This window comes from Lathyrus oleraceus, chromosome 4, assembly GCF_024323335.1.
Source record: "Lathyrus oleraceus cultivar Zhongwan6 chromosome 4, CAAS_Psat_ZW6_1.0, whole genome shotgun sequence".
Classification (NCBI taxonomy): Eukaryota; Viridiplantae; Streptophyta; class Magnoliopsida; order Fabales; family Fabaceae; genus Lathyrus; species Lathyrus oleraceus.
Window position 1 is genome coordinate 440,315,668 of NC_066582.1, and position 18,487 is coordinate 440,334,154.

Below are 18,487 nucleotides of genomic sequence, written 5' to 3' on the forward strand. Positions count from 1 at the left end.
TCCTGGTGATTTTGATGTATAGTTTGCTAATTTTGAGTCCCTGGTTAGAGAGATATGATGTGATCAAGTTGAGTGTGACAATTTGTGTCACACTATGATTATGCCATGTTCATGAATTTTGTTTCCCTGCCTATGCTATGCCTATGGCTCTGATTTTTTGCATGTGATATCTTGTATATGTCTAGTTTTGCCATGATTTTTTGTAGGAATTGTTGAGCCATTTCCTATTTGATTGGGATTTTTGCTTGCTGTTTAGACATTTTAAGGGTTTTCTTGAGTGATTAACTTCCATGCTATGTGAAATTCTCATACCTTACCATATGAAGATGAAATTTTATGGAGTGATTCCTAACATGTTTGAGTTCACTTTGACTTTGGTCCCATTCATTTCTCATTTGTTGTCACTGTTTTACAATTGATTGAAGTTGGTGTACACTTTGTGACCTAGTTTGGATTGATTTTTGCATGTCCTGACTTGTTGAATTTAATTTCCCTACTTCCTCTTGTCCAAATAACATGAAATTTGACATGATGCTCATTGAGTGTGTTCTGTTTAGACTTGAATTTTTGTGGAATTTATTGAGCTGTTTTGGTATTTGTTTGGTGGTGATCATTCTGTTTGCTCATATGTGGTCCACACTTGCCTAGTTTGACTTAAATTGTGCATGAAATGGATTTGGTGCATAGTTTTGATGTGAGACTAATTGGATTCTCTTCTTAATTGATTTGTCTTGGTTTTGATCATTTTTTACTTGCTGTTTTGGATTTTTCATCTCCTTTTGACCCTAGTCTTGGACTAGTGGCTTGTAATCTCACTTTTGAGTTGTGTTTCAGGTTAATAGCACAAATGGCCTTTGCTTGATGATGTGCCTCCCTTGGAGTTGACTTGTGATTTGTATATAGCTAATTTTGACTTTGTTTTGCAGGGTTGATATTTGAGTTTGAGCCTTAATGGCTTGCACCTTTGTGCATTGGCTTGTGTTTGTCTGTGTATAGTTAATTGTGAACCATTTGCTGTTTAGTTCTGTGACTTGAATACTGATTATACTTGATTGATTTCAGGTACCATAGTCGCTTTAGTTCTTTGAGAACTAGCTTGCTTTGCTTTGCTTAAGCATTGAGGTAGACTCTCTTGTCTCCATGTAGTCTGGAAGACCTGGCCTGTTACTTGGCCAGGCACCTGTCTGAAGTCCTCCTTAAGAGGCAATGTTTGTGATTGTTTACTTTTGTCCCCAAGCAGGTAAAGACCTCAATGAGGCGATTGGCGGATATAAGAGATATGCAATCTATCTCCCGCTCTTCTGTTGAGTCATCCCCCTGCTCACACCGCTGTGTTGATGCATTGGGATACAAACCCAAGATCTTGTACAGTGTACAGTTGTGTCAGTGTCTTAAAGTGTAGAAGGGTTCCCACTTTATGGACCCACACTTCTTTGTCTATAGCTCTCCCTGACCAGGGATAAGAGTTGTGAAGTCTTATCTTCACTCACCTTTCATCTAGCTTCACCTTGACTCTCAATGTCAAGGTTAAGAGCTACCTTTACCCCTGTACAGATGACTTGCTCTTGCAGTCTTACCCCTTGATTGAGCCCCACTTGTGTGTATATAGTGTGTGTTACTTGTGAATGCTTGATTTGCTGTTTACCTGTGTTGAATAAGATAGGCTTGCTTCCTGTGCAAGTTAGCTAGAAACCTTAACTTAGGGATGATTTTGCATGATAACATCTAGGCTCGAGTTAGTCTCCCTAGTTGTGTCTCCCTCTGTTATCTGGTTAGGCTAGTCCTATGTCCCTCCGTAGGGGAACTACGTCGCCCTGATCCTCATACCAGATGAGGTACGTAGGCAGGAGATGAGCAGATCTCTCCGGGCGCCTATGTCTTTGTTTTGTCTTGTTGTGTGCTTGGAAGCTGATGTAAGTCCATCGAGTGGCATTCGGGTTCCAGTGTGCGTGTGTTTGGTTCGGAAGTTGATGTAAGTCCAGCGATTGGCGTTCGGGTTCCAATGTGCGTGTGTTTGGTTCGGAAGCTGATGTAAGTCCAGCGATTGGCATTCGGGTTCCATGTTTGCCCGTGTTTGTGTGGTTTTGTGTGCGTGTTAGCCGAGCTACGAATGCTCTGATTCTCCTTCGTCCAAAGGATATACCTATGCATAGGATGCGATATCCTAGCGAGCATGTGTCGTTTCCCCAGTCCGAACTACTTTGACTCTGATGTCTATGCTTGATAGACTAAGTAGGCCCAGGATGCGAGATCCTGCCGAGTCAGTCTCGTTTGTTTTCTTGTGTCTCTTTCAGCAAGTGTTTGTTTGTTTATGAGCAGTGTTTTAGCAACCATTTTCCTTCCTTTTGTGCGTGGATCCCGTCGAGTACGACGGATGCGTAGGGGTGCTAGTACCTTCCCTTCGCATAACCGACTCCCGATCCCATTCTCTTTGGTCGCGAGACCATGCTTTTTCCAGGTTTACTCTGAGCGTTTCCTTTCCCTCTTTTGGGATAAATAACGCACGGTGGCGGCTCTGTTCTTGTTTTCCCGCCGGTTTTTCGCGTAATGCGACAGTACGGTGAAAATCAGCCTGAGTACCGAAACAGAAAGTTGACCTGGATACTAAAATAAATGGTAACACAGGAATACCCATGGCCTGAACGCCGCACATTAGTCTGAACACTAAGCGTCGGAATATGAGAGTATCAATGTTGGTCTGATCACCGGAAATCTGGTCTGAACACCACTTCGGTCTAGATACCGGAAACTGGCCTGAATGCCACAAGTTGCATCGACCTGAATGTCGGAAACTTCTTCGATCTGAAAATCGGAAAAAACTGGCCTGAATGCCACTTCGGTCTGGATACCGGAAAAACTGGCCTGAATGCCACAAGTTGCATCGACCTGAATGTCGGAATCTTCTTCGATCTGAAAATCGGAAACACTGGCCTGAATGCCACTTCGGTCTGGATACCGGAAACTGGCCTGAATGCCACAAGTTGCATCGACCTGAATGTCGGAAACTTCTTCGATCTGAAAATCGGAAACTGGCCTGAATGCCACTTCGGTCTGGATACCGGGAACTGGCCTGAATGCCACAAGTTGCATCGACCTGAATGTCGGAAACTTCTTCGATCTGAAAATCGGAAACTGGCCTGAATGCCACTTCGGTCTGAATACCGGAAACTGGCCTGAATGCCACAAGTTGCATCAACCTGAATGTCGGAAACTTCTTCGATCTGAAAATCGGAAACTGTCCTGAATGCCACAAGTTGCATCGACCTAAATGTCAGAAACTTCTTCGATCTGAATATCGGACAAACTGGCCTGAATGCCACTTCGGTCTGGATACCGGGAACTGGCCTGAATGCCACAAGTTGCATCGAGCTGAATGTCGGAAACTTCTTCGATCTGAATATCGGAAACTGGCCTGAATGCCATAAGTGCTTCGACCTGATTGTCGGAAACTTCTTCGATCTGAAAATCGGAAAAAAACTGGCCTGAATGCCACTTCGGTCTGGATACCGGAAAAACTGGCCTGAATGCCACTTCGGTCTGGATACCGGAAAAACTGGCCTGAATGCCACTTCGGTCTGGATACCGGAAAAACTGGCCTGAATGCCACTTCGGTCTGGATACCGGAAAAACTGGCCTGAATGCCACTTCGGTCTGGATACCGGAAACTTCATGCCTATCAGCCTCGGCAGAAATAGGGAACATGATAATTGAGGCGGCACGTGGGTCAACGACCCATGCTGGGGATAATAAGTCATGAACAACCTTCAGTCTGAGCACTGGAAACAATCTTCTGGCTTGTCACTTGGGATGCCGAGAATGTTTTATGCTTACATGCGTATGTTTGAATTTTTCAATGGCGTAATGCTCCATGAAAATGGAAATGCTACGCGATTTGGGAGGATGCAATGCAATATGATTCTACATGCAGGGATGCGAAATGCTGGGGAAAATGCCAAGCTGAAGCAAGGAATCCTGTTGGGGAAATTATCACAATCTTCTGGACCCTGGCACTACTATTGGAGATGCACAACACAATGAACTATGTGGGGAAATGACCGGCCGCGCGGTGTTCTGGCAATGGCGAGATACCGAGACTCTGACTGGGGAGAGAACGGCGCTGGAAACCTGTTGTTGGGCGAAGCGATAGTGGTTCTGGCAACCATAATCTACAAGAGATGACTCAGCAGGGGGGCAAACACCGATACGGTACCGAGGTTATGCTTCCAGGAAAGAGATCATCGATCTGGGATTGAAAACATCGATCTGGCGTCGAACTCCGAGGAGCAGCAGCTTCTGCTGGGAAGATACAGTCTGGTACTGTCAACTCCGTTGGGGAGTGTAGTCTGGCACTGTCAACTCTACTGGGGATATACAGTCTGGCACTGTTAACTCCGCTGGGGATATACAGTCTGGCACTGTTAACTCCGTTGGGGATATACAGTCTGGCACTGTTAACTCCGCTGGGGATATACAGTCTGACACTGTTAACTCTACTAGGGAGTGTATAGTCTGAAACACATGCTTGGGAAGCACCGTAGTGAGAACCTGCTGGGAATCTTAAGGAAATGCCCCGAGTGTACCTGTTCTGAATAGATGATTCAAAGTACTTAAAATTTACAGCAATTTTAAATGTTCATCGAGCATGTACCTGTAAAGCTCTTATGTTTCATGATGCAATGTTTATCAAAAATTCGGACGTCATTTTTGCAAACAAAACAGTAAAATGAAAATGAACACAGAGATGTACTGAATCACATGATTTTATTGATTGAATGGCCTCTGAATAGGCATTTACATCAGGAAGCAATCCCTGGAAAGAGGTAATTGCACAAAAGATAAAATATAAATTAATCTAATGGCAATGTGAAATGGATTTCTATTGGGTTCCAATTCTGCTATGACTTGCCCGTCTTCAAGATCCTCTAGATGATCAGCCTTCGGAAAAAGGTGATTGGACTGTTTCTATCCTTTGAAAGTTTCCAGTCGTCGACACAAGATGAGATTCAGAACTACTCAGAACGCAGTCATTCGCTTAATCCCTAACTTTTGTCTAGATCGCCCTTTCGGGTTTTCAATCCACCGGGATACCCATTTTTGCCTAAGTTGCCTTTTCAGGTTTTCAACTTACCGGGTGTACGATCTTTTCATTTTTAAATCCCTAATTTTTGCCCGAACCTTTTCATTTTCTTGGTTCGTCAGGATGCCCATTTTTGCCTGGACTATTCTTTTACCGTCCAGCGGGTCTATTTTATGCGAAGTATTTTTTAACTGCGTTTGAGTTTATCGGGGAAGTGAAGTCTTCACCATCCATCGTTGCAAGCATTAAGGCCCCACCATCGAAAACCTTGGTGACGATATACGGTCCCTCATAGTTAGGAGTCCACTTGCCCCTGTGATCTGTCTGAGGAGGAAGGGTCCTTTTCAACACTAAATCTCCAACTTGGAAACACCGAGGACGCACTTTCTGGTCAAAGGCTCTCTTCATCCGACTCTGATACAACTGCCCATGACAAATGGCTGCCATTCGCTTCTCTTCGATAAGACTCAACTCATTGAACCTTGTTCGAATCCATTCAGCTTCGTCTAGCTTGACATCCAACAAGACTCTTAGAGATGGAATCTCCACTTCGACAGGCAGGACCGCTTCCATACCATACACAAGGGAGTAAGGGGTTGCCCCGGTCGATGTACGTACTGAAGTGCGGTACCCATGCAAGGCGAAGGGTAGCATCTCATGCCAATCTCTGTACGTAACGACCATCTTCTGCACAATCTTCTTTATGTTCTTATTTGCTACCTCAACAGCACCGTTCATCTTAGGACGATAGGGGGAAGAGTTGTGGTGCTGAATATTGAAGTTCTGGCACAACTCCTTCATCATTTTGTTGTTGAGATTAGAACCGTTATCGGTAATGATTCTCTCGGGAATCCCATAGCGACAAATGATTTCCTTCTTAATGAAACGGGCAACCACATGTCTGGTGACATTCGCGAACGACGCTGCTTCGACCCACTTGGTGAAATAGTCGATGGCAACAAGGATGAAGCGATGCCCATTGGAAGCAGTCGGCTCAATCTTTCCAATCATGTCAATGCCCCACATAGCAAACGGCCACGGCGAAGACATCACATTCAGAGGATTCGGCGGTACATGCACCTTATCAGCATAAATCTGGCATTTATGGCACTTCCGAGCATACTTGAAACAATCTGATTCCATGGTCATCCAATAATAACCCACCCTCAACAATTTCTTAGCCATTGCATGTCCGCCGGCGTGAGTACCGAAGGAACCTTCATGAACTTCCTGCATTAACATGTCCGCCTCGTGTCTGTCCACGCATCTGAGCAAAACCATGTCGAAGTTCCTCTTATACAGCACATCGTCTTTGTTCAAGAAGAAACTGCCTGCCAATCTTCTCAAAGTCTTTCTGTCATTGTTGGATGCCCCTGCAGGGTACTCTTGATTCTTCAGAAAGCACTTGATATCGTGATACCAGGGCTTGTCATCGACTACCAGTTCAGCAGCAAACACATACGCGGCCCTATCAAGGCGTATAACATCGATCCTAGGAGCATGGTTCCACCGAACCACCTTGATCATGGAGGATAGAGTAGCAAGAGCATCTGCCATCTGGTTCTCATCACGAGGTATATGATACAACTTTACTGTTGTGAAGAAAGTCAACAGTCTTCTCGTGTAGTCTCTGTACGGGACCAGGGTAGGTTGGAGAGTGTTCCAATCACCATTTACTTGATTGATCACTAGAGCTGAATCTCCGAAGATGTCCAGAGTCTTGATTCTCAAATCAATGGCTTGCTCAATACCCAAGATACATGCCTCGTACTCAGCTTCATTATTGGTGCACTCGAAAGTCAGACGAGCGGTGAAAGGCATGTGGGCACCTTTCGGAGTAGTAATGACAGCGCCAATTCCACTTCCTTTGGCATTGACGGCCCCATCAAACAACAAAGTCCACTTTTCGTCTGGATCAGGTCCCTCCCCAACAACCGGCTCTTCACAGTCTTTCATCTTGAGGAACATGATGTCTTCATCTGGAAAATCAAACTTCATCGGCTCATAGTCTTCAATCGGTTGTTGAGCAAGATAGTCTGACAGAATACTCCCCTTGATGGCTTTCTAGGATGTATACTGGATATCATACTCTATCAGTACCATTTGCCAACGAGCAACCCTTCCTGTGAGAGCTGGCTTCTCGAATATATACTTGACTGGATCCATCTTGGAGATAAGTAAAGTTGTGTGAGTCAGCATATATTGTCTCAATCGCTTAGCAGCCCATGCAAGCGCACAACATGTCTTCTCAAGCATTGAGTATCTCGACTCGCAATCTGTGAACTTCTTACTCAAGTAGTAGATGGCATGTTCTTTTCTACCTGTCTCGTCGTGTTGACCGAGAACACAACCCATGGAATTGTCGAGTGCTGTCAAGTACATAATCAGCGGCCTCCCTGGGACTGGAGGCATGAGGATAGGGGGATTCTGCAAATACTCTTTTATCTTTTCAAAAGCCCTTTGACAATCGTCATTCCACCTGATAGCCTGATCTTTCCTCAACAATTTGAAAATTGGCTCACACGTGGCTGTTAGGTGAGAATTGAACCTTGCAATGTAGTTCAACCTCCCTAAGAAACCACGGACTTGCTTCTCCGTTCTTGGCTCAGGCATTTCCTGTATTGCTTTCACTTTGTCAGGATCCACCTCAATCCCTTTTCCGCTAACAATAAAACCCAGCAATTTTCCAGATCTCACCCCGAAAGTGCACTTGTTCGGATTAAGCCTCAACTTGAATTTCTTTAACCGTTCAAACAATTTCTGCAGATTCACCAAATGTTCTTCTTCTGTCTGAGATTTGGCAATCATATCGTCCACATAGACCTCGATTTCATGATGAATCATATCATGGAATAGAGTCACCATAGCTCGTTGATATGTTGCCCCAGCGTTTTTCAGACCAAACGGCATCACCTTGTAGCAGAAGGTGCCCCATGGGGTTATGAAAGTTGTCTTTTCCATGTCTTCTGGTGCCATCTTGATTTGGTTATAGCCAGAAAAGCCATCCATGAAGGAGAATACCGAGAACTGAGCTGTGTTATCCACCAAAACGTCGATGTGAGGTAATGGGAAATCATCTTTAGGACTGGCTCTGTTCAGATCCCGGTAGTCGACACACATCCGTACCTTTCCATCCTTCTTAGGTACTGGAACGATATTTGCAACCCATGGCGGATAATTGGTAACTGCTAGAAACCCTGCATCCAATTGTTTTTGCACTTCTTCTTTTATCTTGACAGCCATCTCTGGTCTTGTTCTTCTGAGCTTCTGCTTGACCGGAGGACAATCCTCTTTGAGAGGCAAACGGTGTACCACAATGTCTGTGTCAAGCCCTGGCATATCCTGATAAGACCAAGCGAAGACGTCAACATACTCTTGCAACAGTTCAATCAACCCCTTCTTTACATCGTCTTTCAAAGCAACTCCTTTCTTGACGTCCTCGGTGCCAAGATTAATCACTTCAGTAGACTCTTGATGCGGTTGAATGACCCTTTCCTCCTGTTTTAACAGCCTGGCAAGTTCTTCAGGGAGTTCACAGTCTTCATCACCCTCTTCTTCAGCTTGGAAGATTGGGTTTTCGAAGTCGAAGCGAGCCATAGCAGAACTGTTATCAATAGGATCCGGTGATGTGCATCTGTATGAGTGATGGTATGTGCTCATGAGTGTGAACAGTGAGTGAAAACTAAACAAAACATTGCCAAATATTTTTATTCTTTTGAAATTTTGAAAACTGTAAAAATAGAAAAATAGTGAACAAAATATTTGAATGCAAAAGACGTCCTTCGTTTATGATAAACAATGCAGGTATTCACATAGATGGGCCCTACAATGAGTCATTACGCCCTGGGCGGAATGCAAGACTTGGACATGCATGAATAAAACAAAGAAAAATTACTCCTCTAGAAGAGCGACTTGGACAATTTCCTCGGAAGACCAATTGTTGATGACTTCACCAAGGATCCTCGGACGTACCCAGTTGTCGATGTCACAATCACTATCCCCATCCTCTTCATTGATTGCTGATATCTGGCCATACTGAATGATGCCAGCGCTGGAGAAGGTAATCGGCCCCTAACGAGTCTGAGGTGCTGAAGTTGTAGAAGTCAGCGCTGGTTGATACCCAATCCCGAACTTGTCGTCCTTCATTGGTAACTCCAACAAACATCCCCAACCGGGAGCAACACCTGAATCCACCAAGGCTTGCGCCTGCTTAAAAGATGAGATAGGGGCTCCTGCTTTAACCCCCTCCACCGGAGCTGCATCCTTGATCTGAACTGACTCAAAGGCCTGAATGAGAGTCTCATGAATTTCACCTTCTACCTCTACGTACTTGAAGGTAGACAGGTTACTGACCAGTATGTCCTCCTCACCACAGACGGTGATAATTCTTCCATTGACCGGGAACTTGATCTTCTGATGCAGTGTTGAGGAGACTGCCCCAGCATTGTGGATCCAAGGACGACCCAGAAGGCAACTGTACGAGGGACTGATATCCATCACATAGAATACGGTGTTGAAGGTTTGTGATCCAATCTGAATTGGCAATTCTACCTCTCCAAACACCGACCTCTTAGAACCATCGAAGGATCTCACCATGAGATCGGAAGGTTTCAAGATCAAACCTTCTACTTCTAACCTTGACAGGGCTCTCTTGGGTAGCACATTGAGAGAGGAACCTGTATCCACCAGAACGTGAGATAACACGGTGTCTTTGCATTCCATTGAGATATGCAAAGCTTTGTTATGGTTGCGTCCAGCTGGTGTTAAGTCAGAATCAGTAAAACCCAGCCCGTTGCTTGCATGAACATTTCCAATGATCCCTTCTAGCTGGTTTACCGAGATCTCCTGAGGCACATATGCAGCGTTAAGGACCTTCAGAAGTGCCTCCCTGTGTGCTTCTGAACACAACAGGAGTGAGAGAATGGATATCTTAGACGGCGTCTGAATCAACTGATCGACTACTTTGTAGTCGCTTTTCTTTATAATTCTTAAGAGCTCGTCCACATCCTTCGCAAAAGTGGGCTCAGAACCAGCTTGGGGTGCAGAGGTACCCTCATTTACAACTTGCTTGCCTTTGGCCTTAACCGCGGCATCAGTGCTCTCAGCTTGGGTAACGGGTGGCGAGAATAGTCTGCCACTCCTGGTGAATCGCCCGATTCCACCAACATTGTCCACTGCAGGACCTTCAACTTCGAGTTCAGACTTTTGACCCTCTTCTACCTTCAAAGGTCGTTCCACCCCATGATCGTGTGTGTATACATTCCCCCCATAATGCCAAGGAATGGCCCTATCGCTTGTGAAAGGTAAAGGACCAGGGGTTGTGATTGTCATAGCGGCCGGTCGCGCTGGTAGCACTGGTTGTGCTTCTGGCACACTGATCTGATTAGTCGGGTAAAAGATGGTGATAGTAGCGACATCATAGTCGTACTCAGGAATCTCGTTCATTGAAACAAAAACATCCGGAACACCGGAATCAAGTTCAGTTACATCAAAATCAGACACATTGTTTGGTATATCAGCAACAACATTTGAAAAATTAAATACATCAATGGGAAATACACAATCAGCAGGAACAACATCTGTGAATTCTTCAACAGCGTCTTCAAACACCTCTTCAACTACCCCTTCAGCAAACTCTTTGACAGACAAGTCTTCAACTTGGAGGGTACCATTGTCAAGCAAGACCTGGATACCCTGCTGCAGTTTCAAGCAATCCCTACCCTGTGTAGCGCAATCCAAATAACCTTTCCCACAACCGGGGAAAACACCGGCCTTCAGCAAGCATTCCTTAATTTCCAACAACGGAGTCTTCAACTTCAACACATCCTTAACAAACTTGGCTTCTTCCTCCAGCATATTGACGTTTGCACCACCATGTTGTGGCATGGGATTGTTGACGACATTAGGAGCCGGTGCAAGGCTGATAGCCTTTGAATCAATGAGGTCCTGAACTACGTGCTTAAAAGCTTTGCAGTTCTCAATATTGTGGCCAGGTGCCCCAGAGTGGAAGCTGCACCTAGCATTGGCATCGTAACCCACCGGAAGTCTACCAACAGGAGGAGCCAGAGTGCGTAACTGCACAAGTTGTAGCTGTTGAAGACTAGCAAGCAGTTGAGCGCACGACATTGGAAGAGTGTCGAAACGCCGGTCCATCATCCTCTGCCTCTGCTGATAGGCGGGTCTGTTACCTGGTTGTTGTTGTTGTTGATACCGAGCTGGTTGACGTTGTGGTTGTTGTTGTAGTGGTGCTGCAACCGGGATAGTCACAGCTGCAACATACGGTTGCCGATGATAGTTTTGAAAGTTATTCCCTTGGTTATTCCTATTTTGATATGAAGACACAGAATTCACGCCCCTTCCCTCTGCTTCGGTCCTCCCATAAATGGCTTCTTTACTCCTGATGAAGAACCACCTCCATTGTGGCTCTTGTAGGTCTTCAGGTAATTCTCTACCCTCTCTCCGGTGGAGACCACATCAGCAAAGTTGGAGGCATTGCACCCCACCAGACGCTCCAGGTAAAGTCCAGGCAACGTATTCATGAACATGTTGGCCATTTCCTTTTCCAACATGGGAGGTTGAACACGGGAAGCTGTTTCCCTCCAGCGTTGAGCGTATTCCCTGAAGCACTCATTGCTTTTAAGAGACAGGTTCTGGAGTTGAGTTCTGTCTGGGGCCATGTCTGCATTATACTGGTATTGCTTCACAAAAGCCTCTGCCAAATCCCTCCAGCAACGGATATGGGCTCTATCCAACCTCATGTACCATTCCAGGGATGCCCCAGCTAGGCTGTCCTGGAAGAAGTACATAAGTAGCTTCTCGTCGTCAGAGTATGCAACCATCTTTCGGAAGTAGGCTTGCACATGGGTCTTCGGGCAAGAGCTACCATTGTACTTGTCAAAGATTGGGACTTTGAACTTCGGTGGGACCCTCACGCCTGGGACCAATCCCAAGTCAGAAACATCTACCCCCAGGGGGTTTTGTCCTTCTACCGCCTTCAGCCTCTCCTCTAATCTCCTAAACATGGGATCCATGCCATGGCCCAAACCAAAGTCTTTTGGCAACAAGAACTGATCATCTTGATCATCGTGGATGGGTTGTTGATCGTGGTTGTTATGTGGGATCGGGACAGGCCCCGGTCCATTAACCTCTGCCATTGGAGGATCAGTCACGACCTCTGGTTGAGTAGTTGCGGGATTCCTTTGTATCATTTGTCTAATCTCTTGCTGTCCCTGAGCTACTCCCTGAACCACATCCATGAATTGGTTCATGCGGACCCTCATCTCGGCAAGTTCTGCTTGTAGACCCTCCATTGCTTTCTGCTGGTTTCTGCGGGTATCGTACCGGTGAATTCCTGAATCAGCTATCCTGCTAATGGAACACCCCACAAAATGAGAACACCGCGACGGTACCTGTTATGCAAGACATGCTATGGATATGCAAATGTAATGACATGTTTATCAATTCCAAAAGGTATTCTAACCCTTTGATTCCAATCTCTCGTCCGATAAAAAGTGTAAGAAAAACCCCGACCAGAATCAAGAAGAAGATATCAGCCCCTGGGAATAGATAAACATGTGTTGAATAATTTGAATGCAAAATGATGTGATGCAATGCAGTGACATGGAAATCAGGACTGCTGTATCTGCTTGAACATTTGTCGGGTTGCACTGTCTGAAGAGAAACCCACTGAGGAATATGATACAAGACCAAAACTCTGCTCTAGAAAACCGGGTTGGTTGGAGGTTAAGGTTCCCTGAATTTAGCCCGCCCCTCACTGGTAGGTTCTAAGAACAGAAGTTTGTCAGCTTCAGCCCTTCAGTCGAGAATAATACGTTTACCACTGAAGGTTTGGCATTATTTCGGGATAAAAGACCTCCACTGACTCCCCTCAACAGGACATCCTAAAGCAAGTTCCCAGTCTCGGGGTCCTCGGATTGAGCAGCGAGAATGCGCCCACCAGAGCTAACATAATCACGTCTCGGAGGAGAGGCCTCGACTGAGTTCTCGGGAAATGGTCACCAGAGTCGATGATTTCTAAAGGAATATTTGTCGTTATGGAACACCCATAGGACAAAATATATCCAACAGAAACCTCGTCTGGAATGTGGGTCTCATGAACGACTTAACGTAGCAACATACCACGCAAGCCTCATGACTATCCACTCTAACACCTATGTGTACACTCAAGCCTGGGTAGTGGGCTTATCTCTCATAGAACAGTCCCAACCCAACAAACAAACAACCCACAAAACCCACAGATACAACAAACATATGTACACGAATGCAATAAGATAGTGTAGGTAAATGCGGAAAGTAAACGACTGTACAAAAGCATAAACACTCAACAAACAAGAAATGTACAAAAGCTAGGAGGGACTCGCTTAGGGAAACCGGGTCCCCAGCAGAGTCGCCAACTGTCGCAGCCTGAAAAATACAGGGGTGCGAAAAAACGACCGGCGAGAAAAGAATGACAGAAGAGTCGCCACCGTGCGTTATTTATCCCAAAGGAGGGAAAGGAAACGCTCGAAGTAAACCTGAAGAGAGGAAAGGAAAAGACAAGGTCTCGCAACCAAATCTTGGGTTCGGGAGTCGATTATGCGAAGGGAAGGTATTAGCACCCCTACGCATCCGTAGTACTCTACGGGATCCACTCTTGTTGTTTCTTGTCTAAAGGGTGTGTGTTGTATCTAATGTATTATTTACTAAAAGAGAAAGTTAAAAGAAAAATGACTCGCACGGATGTCGCATCCACTGCATACGTATCTCATCTGAATATGAGAATCAGAGTCTTCGTAGCTCAGCTTCCTAAGGGCTAAGGATAAGTGTGCTCGCTAAGACGTTGCGTCTTATGCCTACGTATCTCATCGGGAATGAGAATCAGAGCCAAAACATAGTTCAAACTAACTACGGGAACAAAAGTCTCGATTGCAACTAGGGCAAGAGAAAGGGAACGTCTCGATCGCAACGAGGGCGAGAGAAAGGATCGCAACAAGGGCGAAAGCAAACAAGGATTAGTTGTTAGTCGTTAGTCAAACTCGGCAAGACATCGCATCTTGTGCCTACGTATCTCATATGAACATGAGAATCAGAGTTGCCGTAGTTCGGCTACATAGGGCTTGCCATCTGAACATGGACTTACAAAGGAAGACACCAGTTGTGTCAAAGGAGAGCAGGCGATGTATTCACGTCCTAGCAGTAGGTGTCGCAGCTCGCTGAATCGAGTCTTAGGCAGTTACCTCTTTGCAATAGGATGGATCGACACGCCACAAGATCGGAGACGCACGGAAGGTCTAAAAGAAATGGGGAAGTTCTGCCCTAGAGTTGTCATGCAATATGTACTTAGGTGTTAGGATTTACAAATCTATATTCGGAAAAGCGTCATCTATCTCTACTCAACAATCGTGGCCGAAACAATATTTTGTATCTCTTAAGACAAGATATCTTTCATTTTAAAAGGTTTTTGATTGGTTGCACGACGGCGAGAAAAAGAGTTTGATTGGTTGGATGTGCTTTGAGTGATGGCGAGAACCAGGATTGGCGAGATATACATCTCGAATCCTAGCCTCAGGAGTGCATGGTATACACCATGTTCCGTTTCCACCTTTATTTGCAAAAGTGTTTAATAGAGAATTAAGTGTTTTGAATTTGATTGAGAAAAGGGTTTGGAGAAACCGCATTGACAATTTTAGGCGATGGCGAGAGTTAAGATTGGCGAGGCATACGTCTCGAATCTTAACCTCAGGAGTGCATGGTATACACCATGTTCCATTTCCACCTTTATTGAAAAAAAGTATTAAATAAGAGTTAGGTATTTTGAGTTTTTGTTGTGAAAATGACTTGACCTAGATCAAGTATTGATGGACGTTTGAGAAAGATTTGAATGGGTGTTTGATAGAGCAAAGTGGGTAAATTGGATGATGGCGAGAGCTAGGATTGGCGAGATATACATCTCGAATCCTAGTCTCAGGAGTGCGTGGTATACACCACGTTCCACTTCCATCTTTATTGAAAAAAGTCTTGACTATGAATTAATATTTTTTTGAGTTTTTATTAGAGAAAATGGCTTGACGTTGAATCAAGCATTTGATGAAAGTTTGAAAGAAAAGGAATAGAGTAGGAGGGCGAAATGAATTGATTTGTTTATTGAGAAAATACTCGACGTTGGATCGAGTCATATTTTTGTATTTTTTCAGAAATGGTGGATTTTACTCTTGTGTTAGTATCTAAAACGAATAGAGAAAATAAAATAATACAACATTATATACACATTGGGGGAGTGGGGTACATTTTGTCAAATGGGGATTAAAAAATCATGAAATAATTAAATCGGACCCAATCAACAAATAATGCATGAGTGTAAGTGCAAGAGAACCGGCTCATTGTAAGAAAGCCCAAGAGTAAGCTATGTGAGGTTGATGGCGATGCTCAAAAAGCAATCGACTTACAAGGGTATGGAAAATGGGAATGAAACATAAAAAATATTGAAAGAGAAAATAATAAACAAAAATGATAAAATAATGAAATAAATAGGAAATGACATGCACAAGGATCGAACCCACCACACAAGGGGAGATGAGACATCTTCCCCTCCACCCAGCCACGGGTGGTCAACTATTACCTTAACAACGACTCAAGCATAAAAACAAAGAAATCAAAAAGAATAAATAATAATAAAAAAAAATAAAGAAACTAAAAAAAGCATGGGCCATAAGCATTTGGGCCGAGTTAAACCCAACAGTCCTTGGTACTGTTTTGGGTCGGGTCAAAGGAACCAGCTCCAACCTGGCCCACATGGAGAGGCGATGAGAATCCCATGCCACCCTAGCCGCGTGGCTGTTAGATGATGGAAGTCGAAAAGTCCAACAGTCACACCATAATGCCAACTGTCGGCATTCATGGATGGTGGCAGACAATAATCAATGAGCACACAGGAAAACGAAAAGCCAATGCATTGGGTAGCAAGCCTTGTTCATCGGTCCAAACACCTTGACCTTTGATAAACCAAACAACTAAAGCAAACAAAGAAAATAACTAGCAGAGATTATAAAACCCAAGAAAATTTCCTCTGCCATTTTCGAATAAAATAAGAAAGGGATTTATTTCTTCATTCTAGATATCATTCTGTTTCCATCTTAAAATACACAATAGAAATCAAGAGAAATCAACAAACGCAACATGAGCGGCGGTACTGCTAACTCCACACAGAGATTTTGATGAAAACATAAATTGGAAAACAACCATGGTTCCTTCAGAAGGATGAAAAGCATAATCGAAATGCAGAAATAGAAATTTCGGAAAGGATGCTAACCAAATGCGGTGAGATTCAACGACGGATGGAGGTAACACTTCTCGTTCGTCCTATGCTTTTTGTTTTGCAGAATTCTTCCTTCCTTGTTAGTGAATAGTAGTGGCTACTCTCGTTGTATTCAGTGGTGGCGGCTGGAAATCAGTAGGGTTTTGATTAGAATTTGTTTAGGTTTTTTTTTCTCCTCTCTCTCTGATTCGCTTTCTTCACTTGGATAAGTGTCACTGGTTTGATACTTGACATTTGCTTGGTGCAATATTTTGTAGGCTACTTGGACTTGCAGCCTTGTTACAACATAACTTTTCATAACTGCCCTGGATTCAGAGATATCACAAATAGATTTGTCCAACTTCCTGTACATTTCTGAATCAGCTGTTGGAGCATTATCAAATGCAGCAAGAACAAACTGATCATCATACCTATCAATATTAGGCAACAATGGCATGAACTCAACAGGATACAAATCCTTTTTAGTTGCATGAACAGGGCGTGACTTGGCTGCTTCAAATGATGCTTCAATTTCCCTAATTTGTCTTTCCCTGTTGTTAAGATTTTCCAAAAGATTGCGACCTCCCTTCTAGTTCAAATACTCTTTCACATAATCATACATACGAGGTGCTAAATGATGCTAAATTTTGTTGACAAATTGGCTTTGACCACTCCATCTTTGTACTTTTCAATGCAGGAAATTGGTTTGCCGATGCTTCTATTGACAACATTATGCACATGACATAGCCATTGAGAAAATTCAGCATGTGACCCCGACTGTACATGATTTGATCTAAGAACTTCTTTAAAGTGATTTGCACATTCACTACAAGGGTACATTCGAGACAAGATCTGTACCAGTTCTTTTACATCTTTCTTCTGTTGTCTTATAGGATTGTCTGGATACTGAGCAGCATTTTAAGTTTCCACCACAAGCAGCATAATGCAATGGAGTGCTTCCCGCCCCCGTTTAACGCAGCCATGTGAAGTGCGGTAATGCCAGCATCATCCGTCTTGTTTACAAACTTGGACAACGTACTTTGTTCGTTTTTTTCTTTTCGTATTTGATCCATCACCCACGTCAGCATCCACGCTAACATGTAGAGTTTCATAAGGAGCACTTGGAACAAAGTCAGCCACAACAAGTCTAATGCATCTGACATGCCCACTGACAGTGGCAAAGTGAAGAGTTGTCCTCCCACTGAGATAATCTGCTTTCATAACATTGCATCGATAGAGCATAAGGGTCTGAACAACTTCCCAATGACCATGTCTACAAGCTTGCATCAAAGCTGTTTGTCCACAATAATTTCTTGAATTCACATCAGCTCCCTTCTCAAGCAACAATGCCATAATCTCGTTATGACCCTTGGAAGCAGCAAAATGAAGAGGTGAATTAAGACCACCAAAGGTTGAGTATTTGGCAAGACTAGGATTGAATTCCAAAAGCATCTTTGCTTCAACCAAATCACCATCCCTCGCCGCAGCTACCAATCTCTCGCCAGAAGCCGAACACCCAAAAGAATTTCCCATCTGTGATGAAATCTAGTAAGAAAAACAATGGTGGATTCAAACAATAAAAAATGGGGTGTTTATGATTTGAAGAAAAATGAAAACTTTGGATTTATTTTTTATGGTGATCTGGCAGTTGAAAGAGAATGAAGGTGAAAAGGTTGGAACTTGGAATGGTGGTGGTCGTGGAGTTGTTTTTTGTATGAAGAAAGAAACATATGGGAAAATGGAATGAAGGTTATGACCAACCATTTAGTGATTAGGGATGACCAATGACATAGGGTTGACTTTGGTCAAAGTTGACCAAAAAGTCAACTGTTGACCAAAGTCAACAATTGGTTAAAATTCAAATTTATTTGCATTCTTCTTGTAAATGGACAAATGATTGATGATTGTGGTAAAAATTAGGGCTTTTGGGTTTTGGGGACTTTGGTCAATGTTGACCAAAAAGTCCGCTGTTGATCAAAGTCAACAATTGGTCAAAATTGTCAAGACTTGTACCCCCTTTTTTTTATGTAGAATCAAATGTGATAGTTTAGAAATGATGTGAAATGAATTGAAATGGTTTGAAATTTGTTTTACAATTGGTTTATTTTATGACTTGA

The 18,487-nt window shown here is 43.8% G+C and overlaps 1 protein-coding gene across 1 annotated transcript; it reads right to left on the reverse strand.

The window, feature by feature from the left end:
- Window positions 1-17,375: 17,375 nt before the first annotated feature.
- Window positions 17,376-17,903, reverse strand: LOC127137892 (E3 ubiquitin-protein ligase XBAT33). The gene has a single exon (XM_051064299.1). The coding sequence runs from the start codon at window positions 17,901-17,903 to the stop codon at window positions 17,376-17,378; it is 528 nt and encodes a 175-aa protein (XP_050920256.1).
- Window positions 17,904-18,487: the final 584 nt, after the last annotated feature.